A 22,677-nucleotide genomic window follows, 5' to 3' on the forward strand; every position below is an offset into this window, starting at 1 on the left:
GGTCATTATTGCAGTCGACGCTTTTGTGGAAATTACTGTGAAATGGCACTCGCTCCTACCAGGCCCGCTCGCTATACGCGCCAACGCCGAGAGCTTTCGGTTCCCGCAGCGCGATATTAAAGAATCGGAAGAGGGTGCTCGAGACCGGGGGTCCGTTCCGTTTCACGCATGATGCGCGCATTGTCTATAGTAAACGTTACGTATGCTATAGATAAATGCACGCATATGCGTGAAACGGAACGGACCCCGGGATACGGATATTAAAACGCTGCGAGGCCTCCGCGATAACAGAATCCGCCCGGGGAAATCCGGACGAGCGTATCGCGGTTTCGCGTAATATCGCGGTCTACTATCAACGCGAGATAGATCGGGCGAGCGTGCGAGTTGTTGCTGAAAGCAAATCTTCTAGGAGCTGGCACGTAGAAGCGGCTTTAACGCGCGCCAACGATCAGAAGGCCAGTGAACCGCCGGCTTATACGGGGTGTCCCGTTACCGTACCGCCGTTCCTAACGATGACTTTATTTGACGAAACGTAGGTCACACAATATTGCCCCCCTAGATAAAATTTCACAGGAACTCGCTCTATCTACAGTATCCTCGAGTATCCTGAAATAAGACCGAAATCTATGCGAGATTAGATCACGTTAAAACGAGATCTGTTCTCATCTGTTTACGGTCATCTGTTTGCGCGCGACTCGTGCGAGCGGTGGCAAGCCCATCGAGACGTTACGTTAATCGATCCGGCTATTAGCTCGAAAATTTTCCTCGAGCGCGAGCCGAGCGAAGGAGGAACGGTAATGTCGAGACGTCCCGTATAATATCAACGTGCGCGTATCCACCACGATGTATTTGTGGCACGCTCCGTCGTCAGACACAGCAGGCAGAACCGTTTGATGACGGTGGAAGAGGGAAGCGAGACAGAGGCAGGGATAGTGGAGGAGCAGCGTGGACGATCGGACGGAAAGTTTTCGCGCGGGTCAATAGCGGGTACGATACACGCGCAAATACAATGTACACCGGTATATCTGCATCGAAACTTTGAACTTCTTTATTTTTTCATTTAATTAAGACTTGTCGGGCATGCGAGCCCGACCGATCACAACGAGATATAGTTTTCCATAATGCACGGTTCTTCAACGACAAACTTAGAAAAGAACGAATAAGGGGGATTGCGTTCGCCCCTAGAAAAAAAAAAGAGACGAAAAAGAGAACGAACGCAACTCTCCCACGCACACGCTCTCGCACGCACACGCTCACGCACACGGGCATTCGTCGTTCCGGAGCTGCGGAATCCTGACGCAATTCGTTCGCTCCGCTCTCGCAGTAGGTACACGCGGTGTGGTACTAATTGCTAGCTTATCTAATTAGTCGGATAAGGCGGCAAACGTCGTCGGAGACCCCGACGACGCGAAGCCACGAAACGATTCCTCGTTTCTTTCGCCCCCCCCCCCCCCCTGTATATTCGCGCTACATACAAGTGTGTCGTTTTATTGCGTCATTCGTGTGTGCCGCGACCGCCTTTACGCCAACACGTCCACGATAAAATCCCGGACGCTGCAGCTGTGACGTCACTCTCGCGCGCCCCCGGGAATAATCGAGGGCTTCTTCGAATTGATCGCGAGATTTTGGAATAGAACGGGCATCTCTCGCGAACGAAGAAATTAATTATGAGCAGCAACGGCGACAACGATGTTATCGCGAGGAGTAATAGTCCTCTCTGATAATTATGTCAACCCGTGACGTCACAGCTGCCCCGTAAGGGCCCTCGTATTACGGATGCATCCCTCTCTTTCTCTCTCTCTCTCTCCCCTTATCTCTCCACCCGCGCGAAATGAATCACGCGATGCTGGCTGGAGCATCATCTCATCGCGCGAACTCGTGCAACGCACGCATACATGCGCGTTCTTGTACGTGCGGATACAATGTATGTAACATCAACAGCGTGTCTCTCCTCTAGCGATCGATAGCGATAAGTAGCTATGCACTAAAACATGCACAGAGAGAAAGGGGTATAAAGGTAAACGTATAAACTATTATACACATCCACGTTAACGCGCGGTCCTCGTCCGTTTGCTCCCTGTTTTTTTTTTCTTTTTCCCCTCCCGCGCGGATTCTCCCGCAACGTGGACATTTATCTAAATCTTTGACATTGTTACGTCTCTTCGTTAATACTCCAGCGCGTCAGGATTACCCTAAATGATACAACGATCGGGATGCCGTAGAGATTTTCTCTTCATCTCGCAGTCGTAAGTGTCGAAAAATTCCGTCAATAAATTTCAAAATTGCTCTATTTCCTCGATATACAATTTCATAAATAGACGAAGTCGCGTCCCACCAGCTAAGCAGCGGAACCTCCGTTTATACAACGAATCTCAATCCAATTCTCACGATATACATCCTCGCGAATGTAAACGTCTTCGTGTAAACTGTAAAACCTCCGCCGGCCTCTTTCTTCACTCTTTTTTGCTCAACTCCCGCTTTTCGCCGAACGGACGACGGTGTCTTGTACCCTTTAGGATTTAAGGACGCAGCTGTCGGGAACTAAACCGAGCCTAAGCTAAGCTATCAATGATCTCGCCTCGCATCGATCGGCTGGTCCGCTCGTTGCGCGCATCATGAAAAAATAAATGAGATCACCGTGTCTCTGTGTGTGCCCTCCTCTCTCTCTCTCTCTCTCTCTCTCTCGTGGCGATTGTGCCCCTAATACTTCCGCCACGCAACGCAAAGGCATCGTTAATCGTTGATCGGCCGCGGAACGCGGTTTACTCGCTCAAAGTGGACTCGCGTAATCCTGGGGCAGGACCTGATTGTCCTTGTCTAACAGCTTGAGAAATATCTTCGTCGCTACTCTTTCTCCCTACTCGCACGTGCTCGATATAACTTTATATCCTCGTGCGAAGTCTGTGCTAGAAAAAAGTGTCGAATCTGAAAATTTGAGAAATTAATGCACTACTGAAATTAATTCGCGAACAACGCGGAGATCTTCCTCGATTTAACTCTCAGACTTTTTTCTTTCTTTGGAAAGCCATGACGACGACGATTCGCTTTCGTCGCGCTCGGTGACGCTCTGGGTTTCTTTGCGGGTGGCATTCCGATTCTAACGGAAAGTGTCCATTTATAGAACGACAGAACGTCGACGCGTCGTTCTCGTGCGTCGCATGAGATAACGATTCAGCGCTGTAAATCGATAAGCGAGCGAAACTCGTCGCTTAACTCACAGATAACTTGGCGGTAGGATCTTGAGACGGACGTTACGTTCCGTGCTTCGAGGATTAAAAAGTTCCCGCGACAGTTCCCGTTCTTCGAATCCGAACGGCAAACTCACGTTTAATGATGCAGTCTCAAGAGGGAGGCTGTCACATAATAATTACAAACTAATTAACAGCCATTGTTTTGTGGTACTTGGGTCTCCGAAGCGCGTTGTGAAGACTCTTTTTTCTTTATTATGCCAGACTACGGTCGTTATCTCTAGAGATTAAACTGTAAATTCTTCGGTGCCACTCGCAAACAAACTCCAATTACGTAAAGCAAACAATTGCACTACTAAACAAATACAATTGTGGTAAAACTTCATTAGATCTTTCTTTCTTCGTTCAGCGCTATAAGACAATGATCAGTGTCTCGCTTACTCAGAATCAATTAACACAGACTTCTTATGCAATTCGACCGAAACGGTCTTCGCGCGAGATGACGAATAATGACGTGTTAGATTAACTCTTCAAATACCGTACGAACGTGCGTGATTGGCGATAATTTTTAGAGCAACTCGAACGTTGGAAACTTTCCAAGATTTAAGCTCTTTTCATCGAGCGTCGAAAAAAATAATAAATCTCTAACCAGCAGAGCTTCGTTAAATAAAACGTATTATACAAAATAATATATATCTATATATTTTTAATCCCCCCACCTATATTCGTTCAGTATTTGAAGCGTTAATCGAGAGTTTCGCGACAAATCAGCTGTACGATACAGGCACTCCACACTGCGATAACGATATCCGATATTTTAATAACTGAGATACCACGCAGAACGACAACAAATTGATATACATTATACATGTTTTCCAGCGCTTCAAAATATATACAAAGAATTATATCGGCCTTGCGCTACGATTATCGCCGGTGATATTACTCAATGATTCGAGATACCGATAATTATCGTTAACACGGTACAGAGTATGGAAAAGGAACATGTTTTGCGTATGGCTACTGAAACGCGGACGGCGCGCAGGAAGTCGCGTTCAGTCCGGCGTTCGCTCGCCAGGCGATATTTAATTAAATGATCTGAGATACCGCGGCGCGATGTGGAACGGGCCGTGCGGGAAAAGGAACATCTCGCGTGCGCATTTCGATACGGTTGATGGTGCGAGGAGTCGAGCGGCGCGCGGGCCGCGGTCGGCGGCCATAAGTCTTCCACGTAGGTCCGTCCGCGAGCGTCGATACAGCGGCGAGGCCGAGGCTAGCGCGCAGCGCCGACAACGCAGCGTATTTACAAACACGGCCATGTAAGGCGAGTTCTCGCCTAATTGCGTCTACACACACGCGGCCACGCACGCGCACGCACACGCACACTGTCATCGCCGTTGCGTCCCCGGGACTCCCACGCGGGTGAACGAAGGAAAACCTGCTCCCGCCCAGGGATACTCCTTTTATCGTCTTCCTTCTTCAATGGGGATTCCGATCCACTTTTTCGAGACAATATCCATCCCGAGTCACAAAGGAGGCGTCCGGCGCGGCCCCAGAAAAATCTCGTCCCTTCCAAGAAAGAAAAAGGAAGAGAAGAAAGGAAAAGAACGGGATCGAGGAGGCTGCGGGACAAAGCGGGGTCGTTCACAGCGTGAGCGCAGGAACGTCCGTAAAAGTTCTCCCCGGGCGCCGTCGCCGGACGCCTCACAGTTCCAGGGGCTCGTACATCGGCGGTAACGGCTCGTCCTCGGAGTCGTAGAAGTACGGTTTCCTACGGTATCCGCCGCCGCTGCCGCCGTCGCCGGACCGTCGCACGTCGTCGTCCTCGTCGTCCACCACGTCGTCCTCGTCCACCTCCGAGCTCGAGAGCTCGTCGAGGTTCTCCTGCAGCCTCTTGACCGCCTCCTTGATGAGGCCGCCCTCGCGCAGCAACTCCTGGAGCACCTCGTACGGGTCGTCGTCCACTCTGCTTCTCTCGCTCCTCTTTAGATGATTGTGATAATGGTGGTGATGGTGGTGGTGATGATGACCGGCGATCACGTGATGCTGCTGCTGCTGCTGCTGCTGCTGTTGCTGTTGCTGCTGGCCGTTGGACCGCAGACCGCAGACCTCGCAGCCGGCCACCGGATCCGCCCAGGAACGCGCCGGCACCCGGTACGGCGACGGCCGGCTGTTCTTGTGACTGATGCTGGACTTGGCCTTCAGGTTGGACAGCCGTAGGTTCTCCTTGATCTGCGACACCAGCAGGTCGACGTCGCGCGCCAGGAAGGCGTCCGCCTGCGCCGCGCCGTCCGGCATCACGCCGATCAGATACGTCGTCTCCTCGGCGCTCGGCATCCTCGCGCGTTCGCTCCGTTCACGCTCTCGGCACACGGAGAACGCGATACGAACTACCGATTCCGTAGTAAACAGACTGTGCAATGGGGACTCTTGATTCTCCAAAGGCTTTGTGAGTGTTTTCGTCCTCTCTCCTTCTGATCCCCGATATGTTACCGTCTCTCCCTCTCTCTTTCTTCTCACGCTGGTATTTCCGCCTCTCTCTCTCTCTCTCTTTCGGTGTGTTTACCTGGGGTCGACAGTCCCCTGCAACTACAATAACACCCAGGCAGAAGGTAGAGGGGGAAGGCGGGGAAAAGAGAGTTCGCTGCAGTATCCTTCCAGGAAAACAAAGTTCCTTCTTGTGAACGAGAGAAAAAAAGAGTCTCAGCGGGGAGCCGTAGACCCCTTTTTCCCACGACGAAGCGATACCACACCACACGGTTCGTTCCCCGATTAGCGACTCGCACTCGACGTCGTCGCTGACACGTCAACAATAATACACAGCGGCGGCGTATATATATACGAACGGTGTATCCGCGACACGGGCACGGGCAGGCGCGTCCGTGCGTAATCGGACGGGACGCGTGTGATTCACTGGACAAATACGCGCGGCGGCGATATCCTCCGTCCTACTCGTCGCTGCTCCCGGCGCGCCGCCGGCGGGCTCTCTCGCCCGCTCGCTCGCTTTCTCGAAACGTCCGTCGGCGAAACGTATACGCGACGGGAGTCGCGCGCGTCCAAGCGCGGCTGGCTGTTGAATGAAACGCCCGCGCGAACACTGAACAGCCGAGTACGAGCGTGCGGGCTAATCTACGCGCATAAACAAACGCACACGAGCGCGCCGCGCAGCAGCAGCAGCTGCGGGTATACACGCGCACACAGGCACACGGGTCTCCTCTCCACGCTACGCGCTACACCAGCGGCGCATTGTTTTGCTTCCAGGCCGATCGAACGTACACACACACACACACGCACACACAGTGCTGCGCCCGAAGCTCTCTCGCTCTCTCGCTCGCTCTCTCTCGCCGAGGATCGGTGCGGCAGGTTGCACAACGCGCGCATACGCTCGTTACACGCACCTACTCCGCTCCGATGAGGTAACGCACTGAGGGGTTGGGAGGGGAGAGAGAGAAAGAAGAGGCACACGGAGAGAGCGAGTAATTATTTTGGCCCGACGGGAAGATGGTATCTCGCGCGGCGCTCCCGCTTTCGAATCGGATACTCCAGCCGACGTTCCTCGATCCCTTATCTTCTATTTTCCTCTCCGCGCGATTTCCTCTATTTATAAAAATCTCTCCTATTTTTTTCTTTGTCCTGAGGTAGTCTCAATTCCACGGCTTGCCTCCACACACTCCACTCGCGTAATCCACTTGTTACTTGCCGACGGCTCCCGCAGTTTCGATTTAAATGTCAGTCGGAACTCGCCGCTCGCTCCGACCTCGAGGTAGTCTCGGTTACTCCGGTTCTCGGGTTCCACGGTGCCGACCCTCCACGTAACTCGCTCGCCGAATTTGTTTGCCGTTTGAGAAAACGTCCCCGCTCTCTCTATCTCTGCGCTCCCGGCTCCTTTGTTTATCTGGCGTGACTCGACCGCGCGCGACAAACGTCCGACGGGATCACTTTTGCGCGAGCGGAGCGGAGCGGAGTAGCGCCAGTACGGGCACGGGCACAGGCACAGGCCTCAGCGAGCCACGGAGAGCGAAGAGCGAGCGGCCGCCCGTTCGTCCGCCAGCGCCAGCCATGAACCTTCTACTCTGTTATTATTGTTTTGGTCGGGCGGCGCATGCGCCCGGCCGCTTCCTCGCCGTCCACCCTCCGCCGCGCCGCGCCGAGCCGAGCCGGTGCCCTTCCCCGTCCGTCCCCGCGCTCGCCGGCTCGTGTAAACAAACCGTTAACTCACGGGTCCCCGGCGAATCGATAATACTCCTCGCCTCGCCACTTCCCCGTTCCGTGTTCTCTCTCTCGCGCGGCCTCCCGCCCTCCCGCCGCTCTCCTCGCTCCACGCTCGCCGCGTTCCGTTCGGTTAAGAAAGCGTGCACGCATCGCTGCCGATCGGAAAACGCCTTTGTCGTATATCCGTGGAATACGCCACGGCTGTTAAGACGCCTTCGAGACGCGAATTTCATAAACGAAGCGTTTGCTCATAATCCTTTTGTGTGCAGACACGCGGATCTCTCATCTCTCTCGGAAGCGTGGCGATTTTGAACGAAATATCGCAAGAAAGGGGGAGCAGAGCGAGGAGAAGGACGAAGGGGCAGCACGTCGATGAGAGAACAGGGCAGAAGGGAGGAGAGGGGACATCGATGCGCGCGGATCAAGGTTACACTCGGGCACCTCCTCTACGTCATCCCTCGTCGTGTTTATACGCGCGTGCGCTCAGCGTGCACGCACACATACGCTCGTCCTTGGGACGAATCATTCATTATCGCGTCCACGTAATGCTCCGAGCGTATTACGTCCACGAAAACTCAGCGGCGCGATCGGGTTTCCCTCTCTGATAACTTAAAACAATACACATTAGAAGGGGGAGACTACCCATACAGGACAGAATAAAAATATGGTTGATCAAGGCTAAAGAAAGAATTCGATCTAAATTCAAAAGAATTCAATGAATCGAATCTTTAGTTTGTATTTGTATATTGCACTGAGGTATTATTTTCGTTTCCTTTATGTCATTTTATCATTATTTATTTTAGATAGTTTAGATAGATATTTAGTACTTGTGTTGAGTAATGTTCAGAGGAAGCGAATGGCTTGGTATTTTATCGAGTATTACAATACATTTAATTCTTTTGATTTAAAAAGAATACAAAAAAATACATGAGTGTTTGGAGTATCGAAATTTCTTATCTTATTCTATACAACTGGTTTGTGATTGGTTAATTTACCGATTCGATTTACTATCTCCAAAGTGAGACTCATTCGCTTTTTGTTTCGCTTCCTCGTATCTCATTCTTAATGTATCAGGCTTCGCCAAGAACCTCTGCCATAAAATGTCCTTCTCGCGTTCTAGATTGGCGTCCATCCTCTGCGACACGAGAATTATTAGCAAATGTCATATGATTTTCAGGAATTATTAATATATTTATAGCTGTACCATTCGTTCTTTGAATTGATTCCTGATCCTAGTTATATCTCCTTGCACCTCTCGAACTACCGCGGATATTTCCTCGCACTTGGAACTTATTTCGTATGAAATTGGCCTTAGGCTGATTGTCGGTCCATTTTGTGTCTCAGCCGTGTAATCTTTATTGATTTCGTTCTCTCTAAATCCACAGAAATATACAAAAATAACGTATCATCGATATACGAGATTACTAATGATACTTACAATATCTGTAATTTGTCGATTTTATTAGTCAGATATGTTTCCAACATTGATTTCTTCTTCTCCGCGTTGTCGGTTATCAAGTCATTGTATTTTTTCAATGCGGTAGAGAGCGACTCATCTGAGATATCATCACCGAGCATCATGGACATAAATATTTGACTAAATGCATTGTACGTTTTTGGAGATTGCGTTACGAGAGTCGCATACTTGTCCTGTTCTTGCTGCATAACTTCCTACACATTTCATTATGTTTCTATGAATGGCGCAGATTATTATTTTTATTAAAATACATTAAATTAGAAAGAAAATCAACTCATAAAAAATACTAATAATTACTAACGCATCTTGCAGAAGAGAGCTTGTATTCCGTGATAACGTAATGACGAGCATCAGCGATGAATTCAGCAACCTCGCGCAGGCAGCGAAATTGCATTTCCATTAACATGCACAGCAAGTCCACGTGAACATGTCCATGCTCTCCTGCGAGAGAATGTAAATTCTTGAGCTTCTCGAGACGAGCTTTCCTCCGTTCGAGACGGGCGATTGCGTCGTTCTTCAAGATCTTTATTGTCTCCATTTCCGCATATTGCACTACCTCCGGCAACTGTTGGTCCCGCAAAAGCTCAACATTCTGCTCCAAGATATCCCTTTGCACGGTTAACGTTTGTATCTCGTCACTGTTTATAAATAATAAGATATACATTTAAATGTATAGCGTGTTTTTTTCTTGTCTCCATGTCCAAACCATAAAACAACATTATTGTAGTATCGATTTAACTTAATGCGAATTTGTACTTACTGCAATTTACTATCCCCGGGCACTTTCAAAACTCCACCATTGTAGACATCTTGTACGCATTGTAACATTGCCATGTAATATTTTTCTTGAACACTAGCATTAATCTGTTCCAATTTAGAATTGGATAAGCTATATAAAAAAAATAACAAATTGTAAACACATTGTTTAATAAATCTAAAAAGAATATGTTCGTGTTTACTTACTTTGTCTTACACAAGAACAATTCTTGCATCCTCTCATCCATCTGCTTGTCCCTGTTGTCACTTATTAGAGATCCGTAATCTGAATCCTCTTCTTGCTCTTCCTTGTTAGCACTAGTTCCAAATTGCTTCTTTATGTGAATACCCAGATAGTGATTGTAGAGTTCTATTTGCTTGATAAACAGGTCAACAGGCATTTGCGACCATAACACCGCGCTGCCTTGCTGAAGAAAAAAATAAATAACAATCAGAGTCAGAAAAATTCTTGTAAAACTAGTTACAAAACTTGCGATAATCACATTCTTAGCCGCATCGGCATACACATTCAGAAGACTCTCGATATCCTTAGAAAACTGACAATTATCTTTATCAAATTCCTTCAGAATAACGCTGCAATCGTCATATGCCTTTTCCGTTTCAATCTGCTCTTTATTCAGCATGATTTCTGCTTCTTCGATGTTGTCATCCAGCTTGTTCTCGACTTCTCTGCAACAAAGTCATTCCTCTAAATTATTCAACTAGTACATAGATAGTCCAAGAAAGAAATAAAAAATTTTATAAGAGTCCTTACTTCAGAACTTTTATACTGTCTCTCAACGACTGAAGATACTCCTCGTCTTCTCTGCAGCTTTCCTTCAACGCTTCGTATTCCACAAATAGATCCTCCCGACGTGTATCGTCCGGGCTGACAAGCTGCAACAAGTCCGGGCAATCTTTGGTGGCCTCTTCCAACGCAGCGTCCAACACTTCGTCCTTTAACCGCTCGCCCGCGTCTTCCAATGTATTTTTTCTGTAAATAAAAAGTGGAAACTGTCAGAAATCCGATCCTACTGCTCTAGTTGACTGCGATTCTTGAGAGAGGCATCTCATACAATTTTATCTCCTCGTTAGAGAGAATATTGGCGCTGCTCACGTTCTTGCAAAACCATTCCAGAAAAGGCTGCGTGCTCGGATCGTCGCAGATCTTGCTCAAGATCTCGGACGTGGTCCCCGATGACAGATCCGGACGTAGCCCGCGTAGCTTGTTGTAGAGCAATTTACCGGTAACGCTCATCTTCCTTTGTTATCAGGCTTCTCGCCTGGCCTTCTCTTTCGACTCTTTCTCGGTTAAGTTTCAGTAAAGATTTCCCGATCGTGTCTCACATCACGTCAGAACTAAACAGCTCCTCCCGCGTCTCGCAGCGTGCTACTTTCAACGGTATTGTGTTTGACAACCGTTTGAATCTTTGCATCCAACCGTATCGGAAGGAATTACGTCGCCAGCGGCCAATCAACCTCGCGCCCCAAAGCTGGAAGTGCAGAAGTCGCGCCATCTTTTTAAATGCTTTCTAATTATCAAAATCATATTACCCGTAAATATCGAAGCTCGGTAAAATCACTTAAGACTCGATCGTCGATAACTACCTCCCTCCTATATTCGTTTTATTGGTATTGAAAAATTGTTACAAAATATCAGAAATAATTAAATAAGAAAAATTACATGTTTTAAAATATTTTAAATATTTCAAAAACTTTAAATCGAAATATAAGACATCTTCAAAATTTTAAAGACTTCAATAACGTAAATGACGTAAATAATAATTATATCATCGCATTTAAAAATTTAATCTCTTTGCAAATATATTCGAGTAATTGAATATAATCGCAAATATATATATAATTAATGATACAATCTTGCTTAGAATCTTTTATTGACCCTATATATAATTTTACTGTACTTAAATCTTTTATCAAAAATATACTTTCTAAATATAAGATTTTTATTACTGATAGTTAAGATTTTGGATTTTTACTAAACGAAAAATAGTATTCCTCTTCATCGTGGAAATAATTGACTGACAATTAAAATTATATTGAGTCATTTGTCGCAAAATTACAAATATAGTTTCGAATTTGAGTAATCTTAACGGTAGTAAATACTTCGAGAAAATTCGTGATAATTCGGGTAAGAACAGGTAAGAACAGGCAAGAAGAAGTATCTTGCGCGTCGGGTAGTTGGCGATGTAGAAAGCGCATATGCAGTAGCAGTAGGCAGCAGAGTAGGGTGATGCAGACGGTGCAGCGTGTTGTGATGCTCGAGATGTCATTCGCTGCATGGTGAGTGGTGGTATACTGGTGGTGAGTGGGCACTGGGCAGCGGCGGGCAGGAGAGCGAGAGGGAGAGAGGGACTGAGAGAAAGAGGGGGGAGAGACAGAGACGGAGAGAGATTCGGATTGGAGATATTTTTCTTCTGCGAGCGGGTATTTGTGTGAGAGAAAAGAGACTAGAAGAGAGAAAAATCTTCCTGAGCTCGTGGTAACCACGATGGATGATCGCGAGGTGAAAGATAAGATGAAGGAGCTCGTTGAGAAGTTTATCGAGGTGACGGGTAAGTGTTACATCGTCCGTGCGTCAGCGCGAGAATTATCGTTCAGGTTAAATAGCGCGACTCAGACAGGATCGCGAATACGAGTGCCACAGCGCTTTTCTTCGAGTCCGTGTGTGAATCGCGACGATGCCGAGGGTGTAAATGTTAGGAACATTACGCCGTTGCGACGTACCCGAGCGTTTTTCATGTTTGTGTCCTCTGATTTAGGCGAGAGCGAGGCGACGGCCCAGCAGTACCTGACGTTGGCCGATGGAAACGTGGAGATGGCAATTAGCCTGATGTTCGAGGGTGGCAGACCGCCGGAGACCGAGAACGCGGATCCCGAGCCGCCCGTGAGGGCTCCTATATTACCCACGCGTGAGACGCTAGTGCCTTCGGAGCCGATATGTTCATTGCCACAATTGTCGAACAACGTGTATGACAGATTCCGTGATTTTGCGGCAGAAACCCGTACGTATTTTGTCCTAGAACTTATATCAATTAGAATATGTATACGTACTGGATAATTAAGAATAGATAGTATTAAGTGGGATGGTTGCATGGATGGTATGAGGATGTTAAGTTTTTAAACTAAGTTTCTTCAAATCTACTTCTTGGCATGTAAGTTGAAGTTAATAAGTTATTATTATTATTATTATTACATGCTGGTAATTAATGTAGGACGACAAGAGGAAGAGATGACTCGCAGAGTATCTGGCACAAAGCACATATCTCAAAAGAAAACGAAGCGACTGGAAGATCTATTTAGACCACCATGCGATATTCTCTTCTTAGGCTCCTTCATGGAAGCACGGGACCACGCGAAAACTTTAAATCGTTGGCTGCTCGTCAATGTTCAGGATCCACAGGAATTTTGTTGTCAGATTCTCAATAGAGACGTGTGGTCCAACGAGCATATCCAAGAAATTGTGAAGGATCACTTTATCTTGTGGCAAGTATGTCATGTCACCTGAATATCACTTTCTATAGTTGACGTTCTGATTCATCGAGTTACATTTGTTGCTTTTAATTTTAGGTCTTGTCTAACACTTCGGACGGGAAACGTTACATAGATTTTTACAAAGTGATGGCATATCCTTATTTGGCGATTGTAGATCCTAGAACGGGAGAATGCATGAAAACTTACAAAAATATTACTGTGGACAGTCTGATATCTGATTTAAATGATGCATTAAGCACACATGCATCTCCCGAAAGTTCACAAGTTACATCTGACTCTTCCAAGGATTGGAATAGTTTTCCTACGAAAACGCCGCCAAAACGAAATAATATAGCTGATCAAATAAAATTAGAGAAAGTTAGTATTTAAATTTTACATTTATATATATATATATATATATATATATATATATATATATAATGGCGAATATATATATATATATATATATATATATATATAAAAGCCTTTTGTGATAAATTTTATTTAATGTTCCTTTTTTTCAGGAATGTGGCATACTTTCTAGATTTTTGGAAAGAGATGTCAAAGATTTGTTCTCCAAAACAGTTCAAGATTTTGGTTAGTATCTTTAAAATTAAGAGCAGTTCAATTTTACAAAGTTACATATATATTGATTTATTTTAAAAATAAACTGCATTGTTTGTTAAATATTTGTATTATATATATGCAGGAAATGACAATGTAATATCTGATAATATTACAAATTTGAATGGTCCAAGTATGACTATTCCAAGTAGCAGCAACACTGCTTTTAAAAAGAGAAAGCTGAATGAAAATGTGACTAAGCAGCAAAAAGATGAAAAATTAAAATCAGATGATACAGCTAAAGCTGAAACAGCTAAATCTGAAAAAGGTAAGTGTGACATGTCCATTGTAATTTATTTCCAACATATCTTTTATTTCACCTACAAATAATTTTTTTATCCAGGCGACGAACCTTCTTTACGTCTCTGCCTACGATTGCCAAATGGCGCAAAGGAAACAATATCAATGTGTGCAACAAACACCATAGAAGTATGTACTCAAATTTCTTCCTAAGATCGCACAATCATATAAAGAAAGACATAATATAATTGCAATTTTTTAAGGACTTTTTAACTAAAATGGAGGAAATGGGTTTTCCATCAACAGAGCATACCTTTTTGGTGCAATTCCCAAAAACAAACGTTGGTGCACTGTCCGCAAATACTCGTCTGCTAGACACAATCTTGTTTCCAACGAACACAGTATTCATAACGAAGATATAGTAACATTCTATAAATGAATCATAATTGCTTCCATTATACAATTTTTTGATTTAGACTGCATATGAAACATTTATTTGAAATTTTTTCATTATTTCTACATTTATTTTATTTCCACATTACTACGAAAGTTTGTAAAAATTGTGTAGTTAAAACTTTAATGTTGGATCTCTGTTTCTTGAAATTAATTACGTCTCTTATGTTTATTTAAACAGGTTTTAAATTAAAAAGACAACTTTTTTTATACAAAAATGATAAAGGCACTGCCATTCAGTGTTCATGTCATACAAAAATGCATTCAGTATAATCTTGTTATCTTAAAGTAGGATTTAAGATTATTGCGACTTATATGAAAGAGAACAATTGCAAACATTGTGCGTAGTAACTGCCGAACTATCGTCGTGTAATATTACTTTTAAGTTTTACTGTTATCATGTTCGCAAATCTCACAAGTGCCGTCCATAATGCGTGACGCAACTGTCACAAAACATTTCTTTGGAACATTTCAAAATGGCACATACAGCAAATTGCTATATCTTTGGCAGTCATTTTATACTATTATTACATAATAAAACGTTTTGAAGCATTCTGTATGCAACTTTTGTCAATGTGATTCAAGATACAAAACAAGTAAGACTCCATATTATAATATATCATTATTAAATAAAGAGTAAGATAATGAAAACAACATTATATACATCGCTGATAGTACAAGATATATCAATGTATGATTTTTTCGTTAAGGTAATCAGTTCAAGTTGAAACTGCCGATATAATTAAGATAGATATAGATTTAAGATAGCTTACAAGAATTATAATTAATGTCAATAGAATATACTAATATTATGTATCAACTAGATACATCTCATACATGTCAAACATCTGTATTTTTACTTATTTCTCAGTGTATAGCACTATTCTGTAATGTATATGGTAAAAAAGATTTCTCCTATTAAGTGTGTACTTATATTAAATATATCATTTAAGTAAATCATATTAATATTTCATATATCCTGCAGCACTTTTAATATAAAATGCCTATTTTTTTATATGTAATTTAGTAGTCTGTCAGCAATTAAAATGTTACTTTAACTTTTAACACAGCGCATATACTCTTTAATAATCTTAGTTATATCATGATGACAGGGAATATTGAGATTCACATATATATATATATATATATATATATATATATATATATATATATATATATAACAAAACATGCATTATACATATATAAAGATATTAAAATTATAAACACATTTTATACAGGGTGATACAAAGATTCATACATAAAAACAATTAAAATAAAAATGATATAATATATAACAAAGTTTTGTGAGAACAATTTGCCATGTGTGTGTTTTACATGTTATTTATATAATATATACATAATATATACAAATTAATTGAAAGTGTAGTCCATTTCATAGATGTCATATAAATATAAAGCTTCAGTCATTTTAATTTTTGAATATTGATATTACAATATATATTCAGTATATATGTCATATTATTCGAGCTGTATATGGCATTCAAAAAAATATACATGTCTTCATTAAAACGATCCTAAGAATCACAAGAGAGAATAAAACAATTCTTAATATAAAAATTCAATATTTGGTATTGTAAAAAAATATTTGGTATTGTAATTTATTGGTTTTACTAAACAATGTATAATTTTCCGATTAAAAAATCACAGCACAGGTCGTTCGTGTTTCCAGTCACAAATATCTGCCAAATTAATATTCTAAAAATGCTACAAAATTTATTTCACTATGCCTAATACCGCGCATAACACTGCAGTCCAATTAGAACAGCAGTGACAGCAAATATTAATGGTCGTCGACATTAATTTTTATCAATTTCATATAGAAACTTGATGCACAAAGCGGGATATTAGTGAGGCGGTTGCATGAGTGATGTCTGTGCACGCAATGTCATACCAGTCACATCTTCTGTATAGTGGAATGAGAAAAGAATAAGAGAATATTAGATATAATAATATATGTAAAATTCATAAATAATAGATTCTATATAATAGCATTAAATAAACGAATAGATAAAAACATGTGGCTGTGCTTGAAATTAACATAAGCTGATAATTAAATTTAACGTAAATATCTTCTAAGTTATTGGCAAAATTCAACATTAACGAATAAATTCAACAAAGACTGAATAAATGACAAAATTGAATATCAAGAGAAATCACATATATTGTTAGCACAAGCAGTCTTTGAAATACTTGTGAAGAACGTGATAGCCATTCTGTGGAGATAACACATGCTAACTTTCCTTGAAAAAATAAGAAAGATAATTCCAGTATTTTTATTCGTATATACGTGTCGATACATTATATAATAACGATAATCTTTCGAATAAATTTTATATCAACACAATAATGTTTAATACCAATATATATTACCTACACTACAAAATGTCCTTAAAGTATATATTTTTAATAATATATATATTTTTAGTAATAAACACATATTCGAAGACAATGCTCTGAATATTATACATTATATATATACATATACAGTGGATAAAAAGAATTATCAATTAGAGAAAATGCTGTCCAAAAATATTAAATACTATCAATATTAATAAATTATTAATAAATTAATAAGTTTGTTACTTTCATCCGTATATCAGAATATATAGAGATTTCATTAAATATTAACATTATGTAAGTATTTGAAACATAACACGTACATATTAAGTATTATTTAGCGACTAGTTAAGAAAATATGGTTTCCACAATAACAATGTCTTGATTTTATTTTTGAAATTATTTTTGAAGCATTAAAATCTTTTTTCTCGACTGGTATTGTCTATATCCGTGAGAAGGCATAATAATATTGAAAGTAAATATGTCTGTATTCCTGCTTGTCTAAAGCATATTTAAAAATAGATGTTTAAGCTCCATACGGATTGGTACGGTGAAGTAAGGTTGTTAATAAGATTGCAAAGCATTTCTACTCGACTTATCTTAAGAACTTAAAGATAAAAAGAGCTATAGAAATTTATGAAAATAATTCTTCTTCCATACCGAGATGTTTCAGAAATACACCCATCGGCGTGCGTTTCAAACCAATGCCCTCGATTTTATTGACGATCTTGTTTTTGTAATTCCTTAATCTCAGCGAGGCGTGTACAAATGTCACTGAAAACATTGATATAGATATTACTGATATTGATCTATATTGATATGGATAGAAAATATTGATATAGTGAAATCAATTTGACTTATGTTTAAGAAGTAAGATCAATGAAATTAATAACAATGAATTATAATATCAAATATCACGCTTACCACAGAAAGGTAGCAAAATGCCGAACAAGAAAACCAGAAGAGATCCCAGAGTATACGTTATGAAACATCCAGCCAATATTATGAACGATACTCCAACCACAGGATATTGCCTTTTCAAGCGATGTATCGTGCTTCCTTCCATGGATACGTAGGCGAACGTACCCAAGATCGCCATCATCGCCAGCATGCCGACTAGCATTTTGACAGGATGGATCAATCTATATGCAGAGAATTCATACATATAAATTATAAACGTGAAACAACGCATACAATATGAAGCATTTGCATGAGAACTTCTAAAAATAACATTCATTCAATAACATTATTAATTTCAGCATCTAGAACATCTAGAAATTCTAGAACATAGCAAAATAGGGAGATTCAGAATCTCTCTCTCGGGAAAGACTTGTGGACAAGAGAGTTCGAGGACCGCTGTGTCGGCTCGCAAGGAAAGAACACGTTTTATTACGTAAAACAATATGTACAGGATATAACGAGATGTGATAAACATTCGGAGACCGCTCACCCAACGACGAGAAAGATGACGACGGACGTAAACAAGTAATTAGTCTGATAGTATTGGAGATTGTTGACCACCCGATTGCCCCACTTCTCCAGGTCCTTGAGATTCGGTAGCTGGAAGCGTGCCGACTCCAGCAGGAAGTCGTCCAGGCTGCGTAGCGGCGGCAGCTCCAGGTCGTTGTTCAGCAGCTTAGTCTTGTCCATCGCGGCGCCGAGACGTCCTCGATATCGCTCCGATCAGATCAGCCCGATCGTTCCGCCGTAGACCGGTATTTTTGGACGATGACGAGTCCGGCGACGAATGTCATGCGACGCCGACGGCGCGGATTGTCGTCGGTCGGGGAACAATTAATTGGCGCGATTACGCCTCGCGTTTATTGTCGGAGCAGCGCGAGTCAGCCCGAAGAGATCGAGTCGCCGAACGTGCGTCTCGTCTACGTGTACGAACGAATTACAAATGCTGTCCGTCGCCGATCGTCGTCGAAATGCATCCGCTACGACGTTCCTCGAGGAGCTCCCGACAGTCCCGACAGGTGGATATCGGCGATGACGGCGATATCAGATGTTCGATATGTTCGAAGTCTTCGTTCAAAGCAGGAAGGTGCTTTATCGAGCGGGACTGCCGCGGAAGGGCGGCCTTCTTCCCCGCGATATTCAAAACAAAGACTTTGCAAGATTTTGCATTGCATTTTACTTTAGGAGTTTGGATAAATTGGGTTGTTGAATAAATATTCCAAGTGTACAAATGACATTCGCGTAAGATAAATAATTTACACGTACGAATAACGAGATGTACAATAAATATTGAAGATATACGAATAACGAATTTTTAAAATATATAAATACAGTAACATATATATATATATATATCGATCATTTGCTGATTGTTACATGCAATACGTAATTGTTCAATTAATGCTTATTATTATATAAATTATACAAATTTCGTGTTTTTATTATTACATCTTTATTATGACATTTTTTAATTACATCTTTATTATACTTGAAAACAATCTCAGTGTCTGTCTTTAATGTCCATCGTCGACATAATTTATTTTTTTGTAAAATATAATGCCAGATTAGCAACGGGGTAGTAAATTAGTTCAAGGAGCTTTCAATACCTTTAATATTGAGATATGTGTAAACATTTAATTAAAGCAAACGAAGTTTGACCCGTGCTGTATATTTAATTCATTGCGACTCAGCCAGAGACTATGAACATCTTCAGCCCTCTCAAAGCCCTTAGTCGGTACTGAAACTGAATGAACCAGTAAGCACCTTTTGCAGCGAATTGTCGCATGCCGATAATCACCTGATTTTTCCGGCCTAAAAAACGTGAAAGAATAATAAGTGAATCAGTCAATGTAGCATCTCAGAATTTCTAGAAAAATTAATCGTCGCTTTCTATAACATTTTTCGACGATTTTGTGAACAACTTACATTTCGACGGTAACTGAGAAGGTAAGACATTTATAACACCAGTAACGTTCTTCGAGAGAATCGGAGTAATGCAACTTACAGAACTTCTCTCCTATCCAACTCATCCTCGATCTAAAACATACACGTTTGTCTATCATTCAATCTCACGATTAAGATCTACAATGCAATATCGTTTCATCGATTATTCGGCGATTAATTAGATCTTCGTGACACGTAATAATATAACTGCAACCTAATTGTTTAACACTAATACACGTCCAAACGTTAGACAATTTTTGTCGTCGAGTCTCCGAGATAACCATGTGGCTTTTACAACAGCTCAGCGAAGTAAGCGAGGTCGAGAGATATGTTTAATAAATAAAAAGAAATTGTGAAGCAGGAGCGATATATATATATATATATCGGCGAAATTTTTTCTCATCAAAATCACGAAATTTTGTTTCTCAAAGACAGAAAGAATAATCATCGCAATCTCGTTAGTTTCCGCAAGTTTTTATGTGATTGTCGACACAGAGAGTATTTTTATAATGTAAATATCATGTATAGTCGCACATGTGCGTGTTAAAAGTTAATTAACTATTTTTTAAATTAAAATAGAGAAATACGTACCGATTGGATTATTCTGATTATTCTGTGCTCCTTCTGACAAGGACTATTCGCAAACCTTCTTCTTCTTGGTGAATATATAGCACTCGATCCCAGATTCCCAGGACTACTAACGATCAATAGTTTCCGGGATGGATAAAGAGATGGATTCCGACCAAAATGTTTAGTTAGTTTTTTAGGTTCCTATTGTGTTTTCTAGGGAAAACAAAATAATTCCGATCGAAATCTATTCCGGAAACTTTCACGCATGTTTCCACGACTTTCCGTGTCTTATTTGACCCTACGTGGCCTACTGGGCCTACACAAAGGATGACTAACCCGCTTCTTAACCCCCTCTAATTCCTTAAACCTTTAGGAACAAACGATTTAAACGGAGGTACAAACGGGTACAAACGATTCTCCTTCGAATGGCGTTGGGCGTTTTCTGATATCTTAAAGTTGGGGGCTGGCGTTTTTTTCACCACCTCTAACTCCTTAACCCTTTAGAAACAAACGATTTAAACGGAGGTACAAACGGGTACATACGATTCTCCTTCGAATGGCGTTGGGCGTTTTCCAATATCTTAAAGTTGGGGGCTGGCGTTTTTTTCACCCTCTCTAATTCCTTAAACCTTTAGGAACAAACGTTTTAAACGGAGGTACAAACGGGTACAAACGATTCTCCTTCGAATGGCGTTGGGCGATTTCTGATATCTTAAAGTTGGGGGCTGGCGTTTTCTTAACCCCCTCTAATTCCTTAAACCTTTAGGAACAAACGATTTAAACGGAGGTACAAACGGGTACAAACGATTCTCCTTCGAATGGCGTTGGGCGTTTTCTGATATCTTAAAGTTGGGGGCTGGCGTTTTTTTCACCACCTCTAACTCCTTAACCCTTTAGAAACAAACGATTTAAACGGAGGTACAAACGGGTACAAACGATTCTCCTTCGAATGGCGTTGGGCGTTTTCTGATATCTTAAAGTTGGGGGCTGGCGTTTTTTTCACCCCCTCTAACTCCTTAACCCTTTAGAAACAAACGATTTAAACGGAGGTACAAACGGGTACAAACGATTCTCCTTCGAATGGCGTTGGGCGTTTTCTGATATCTTAAAGTTGGGGGCTGGCGTTTTTTTCACCCCCTCTAACTCCTTAACCCTTTAGAAACAAACGATTTAAACGGAGGTACAAACGGGTACAAACGATTCTCCTTCGAATGGCGTTGGGCGTTTTCTGATATCTTAAAGTTGGGGGCTGGCGTTTTTTTCACCCCCTCTAACTCCTTAACCCTTTAGAAACAAACGATTTAAACGGAGGTACAAACGGGTACAAACGATTCTCCTTCGAATGGCGTTGGGCGTTTTCTGATATCTTAAAGTTGGGGGCTGGCGTTTTTTTCACCCCCTCTAACTCCTTACGACTTTAGAAACACTAGCACCACAGACGCGCGCTTTGCGCGCGCTATTTAGCTTTACCATTATGCTATTACTATTACACTATTAATTTCTTGATACACACAACTGTCAAAATATACGATGACAGCTGCAAATGAAGTAAGCGCAGCGAGAAAACCAATCAGCATCGCGGAAAAGCGGCAACAATAAATTCGACTATCGACTTAACATGTTTTTTTTTAGAAAGGAAACGATTTAAACGGAGGTACAAACGGGTACAAACGATTTTCCTTCGAATGGCGTTGGGCGTTTTCTGATATCTTAAAGTTGGGGGCTGGCGTTTTTTTACCCCCTCTAATTCCTTAACTTTTTAGGAACAAACGATTTAAACGTAGGTGCAGACGGGTACAAACGATTCTCCTTCGAATGGCGTTGGGCGTTTTCTGATATCTTAAAGTTGGGGGCTGGCGTTTTTTTCACCCCCTCTAATTCCTTAAACCTTTAGGAACAAACGATTTAAACGGAGGTACAAACGGGTACAAACGATACTCCTTCGAATGGCGTTGGGCGTTTTCTGATATCTTAAAGTTGGGGGCTGTCGTTTTTTTCACCCCCTCTAATTCCTTAAACCTTTAGAAACAAACGATTTAAACGGAGGTACAAACGGGTACAAACGATTCTCCTTCGAATGGCGTTGGGCGTTTTCTGATACCTTAAAGTTGGGGGCTGGCGTTTTTTCACCCCCTCTAACTCTTTAACCCTTTAGAAACACTAGCACCACAGACGCGCGTTTTGCGCGCGCTATTTAGCTTTAACATTATGCTATTACTATTACACTATTAATTTCTTGATACACACAACTGTCAAAATATACGATGACAGCTGCAAATGAAGTAAGCGCAGCGAGAAAACCAATCAGCATCGCGGAAAAGCGGCAACAATAAATTCGACTATCGACTTAACATGCCTTTTTTTAGAAAAAAAAAAAGATTTAAACGGAGGTACAAACGGGTACAA

General features: G+C 42.0%; 4 protein-coding genes across 5 annotated transcripts; 1 reads left to right on the plus strand and 3 right to left on the minus strand.

The window, feature by feature from the left end:
- Positions 1 to 1,024: 1,024 nt before the first annotated feature.
- LOC139773648 (uncharacterized) lies at positions 1,025 to 7,920 on the minus strand. Its single transcript, XM_071708233.1, has one exon. The coding sequence runs from the start codon at positions 5,520 to 5,522 to the stop codon at positions 4,890 to 4,892; it is 633 nt and encodes a 210-aa protein (XP_071564334.1). The 5' UTR covers positions 5,523 to 7,920; the 3' UTR covers positions 1,025 to 4,889.
- A 338-nt stretch (positions 7,921 to 8,258) lies between these two features.
- LOC139773644 (uncharacterized) lies at positions 8,259 to 11,121 on the minus strand. The gene is made up of 9 exons (XM_071708221.1): positions 10,707 to 11,121; positions 10,406 to 10,624; positions 10,134 to 10,320; positions 9,838 to 10,058; positions 9,635 to 9,763; positions 9,176 to 9,512; positions 8,836 to 9,068; positions 8,602 to 8,770; positions 8,259 to 8,532 (listed from the first exon to the last, which is right to left on the minus strand). The coding sequence occupies exons 1-9, from the start codon at positions 10,886 to 10,888 to the stop codon at positions 8,389 to 8,391; spliced, it is 1,821 nt and encodes a 606-aa protein (XP_071564322.1). The 5' UTR covers positions 10,889 to 11,121; the 3' UTR covers positions 8,259 to 8,388.
- Positions 11,122 to 11,870: 749 nt separating this feature from the next.
- Positions 11,871 to 15,399, plus strand: LOC139773653 (UBX domain-containing protein 7). Of its 2 annotated transcripts, none has more exons than XM_071708245.1 (8): positions 11,871 to 12,203; positions 12,411 to 12,653; positions 12,864 to 13,138; positions 13,219 to 13,500; positions 13,647 to 13,719; positions 13,832 to 14,014; positions 14,090 to 14,175; positions 14,250 to 15,399. In XM_071708245.1, the coding sequence occupies exons 1-8, from the start codon at positions 12,140 to 12,142 to the stop codon at positions 14,406 to 14,408; spliced, it is 1,365 nt and encodes a 454-aa protein (XP_071564346.1). In that variant the 5' UTR covers positions 11,871 to 12,139; the 3' UTR covers positions 14,409 to 15,399. The 2 variants fall into 2 exon arrangements, with proteins under 2 accessions (XP_071564346.1, XP_071564356.1); XM_071708255.1 differs by lacking the exon at positions 11,871 to 12,203 and adding an exon at positions 12,222 to 12,346.
- Positions 15,043 to 18,829, minus strand: Jwa (PRA1 family protein Jwa). Its single transcript, XM_071708266.1, has 4 exons — positions 18,248 to 18,829; positions 17,722 to 17,939; positions 17,458 to 17,571; positions 15,043 to 16,363 (listed from the first exon to the last, which is right to left on the minus strand). Exons 1-4 carry the CDS (start codon positions 18,445 to 18,447, stop codon positions 16,305 to 16,307), a joined length of 591 nt encoding a protein of 196 aa, XP_071564367.1. The 5' UTR covers positions 18,448 to 18,829; the 3' UTR covers positions 15,043 to 16,304.
- Between the last annotated feature and the right edge of the window lie 3,848 nt (positions 18,830 to 22,677).

Source organism: Temnothorax nylanderi, unplaced genomic scaffold (assembly GCF_030848795.1).
Source record: "Temnothorax nylanderi isolate EJ_2023f unplaced genomic scaffold, tnyl_v1.0 TNYL_tig0004_pilon, whole genome shotgun sequence".
NCBI classification, from domain to species: domain Eukaryota; kingdom Metazoa; phylum Arthropoda; class Insecta; order Hymenoptera; family Formicidae; genus Temnothorax; species Temnothorax nylanderi.

Excerpts from the sequence above, each read along its gene's own strand:
- Jwa (XM_071708266.1), bottom strand. The coding sequence starts at position 18,447 with ATGGACAAGACTAAGCTGCTGAACAACGACCTGGAGCTGCCGCCGCTA. Across the intron at positions 17,572-17,721 it reads CATTTTGCTACCTTTCTGTG|TGACATTTGTACACGCCTCG; the intron begins GTAAGCGTGATA and ends CAATGTTTTCAG. Across the intron at positions 16,364-17,457 it reads TGTATTTCTGAAACATCTCG|AAGATGTGACTGGTATGACA; the intron begins GTATGGAAGAAG and ends TCCACTATACAG.
- LOC139773653 (XM_071708245.1), top strand. The coding sequence starts at position 12,140 with ATGGATGATCGCGAGGTGAAAGATAAGATGAAGGAGCTCGTTGAGAAG. Across the intron at positions 12,204-12,410 it reads GAAGTTTATCGAGGTGACGG|GCGAGAGCGAGGCGACGGCC; the intron begins GTAAGTGTTACA and ends CCTCTGATTTAG. Across the intron at positions 12,654-12,863 it reads TGATTTTGCGGCAGAAACCC|GACGACAAGAGGAAGAGATG; the intron begins GTACGTATTTTG and ends TAATTAATGTAG.
- LOC139773644 (XM_071708221.1), bottom strand. The coding sequence starts at position 10,888 with ATGAGCGTTACCGGTAAATTGCTCTACAACAAGCTACGCGGGCTACGT. Across the intron at positions 10,625-10,706 it reads TCTAACGAGGAGATAAAATT|AAAAAATACATTGGAAGACG; the intron begins GTATGAGATGCC and ends TTTTATTTACAG. Across the intron at positions 10,059-10,133 it reads ATGCCGATGCGGCTAAGAAT|CAAGGCAGCGCGGTGTTATG; the intron begins GTGATTATCGCA and ends TTTTTTCTTCAG.
- LOC139773648 (XM_071708233.1), bottom strand. The coding sequence starts at position 5,522 with ATGCCGAGCGCCGAGGAGACGACGTATCTGATCGGCGTGATGCCGGAC.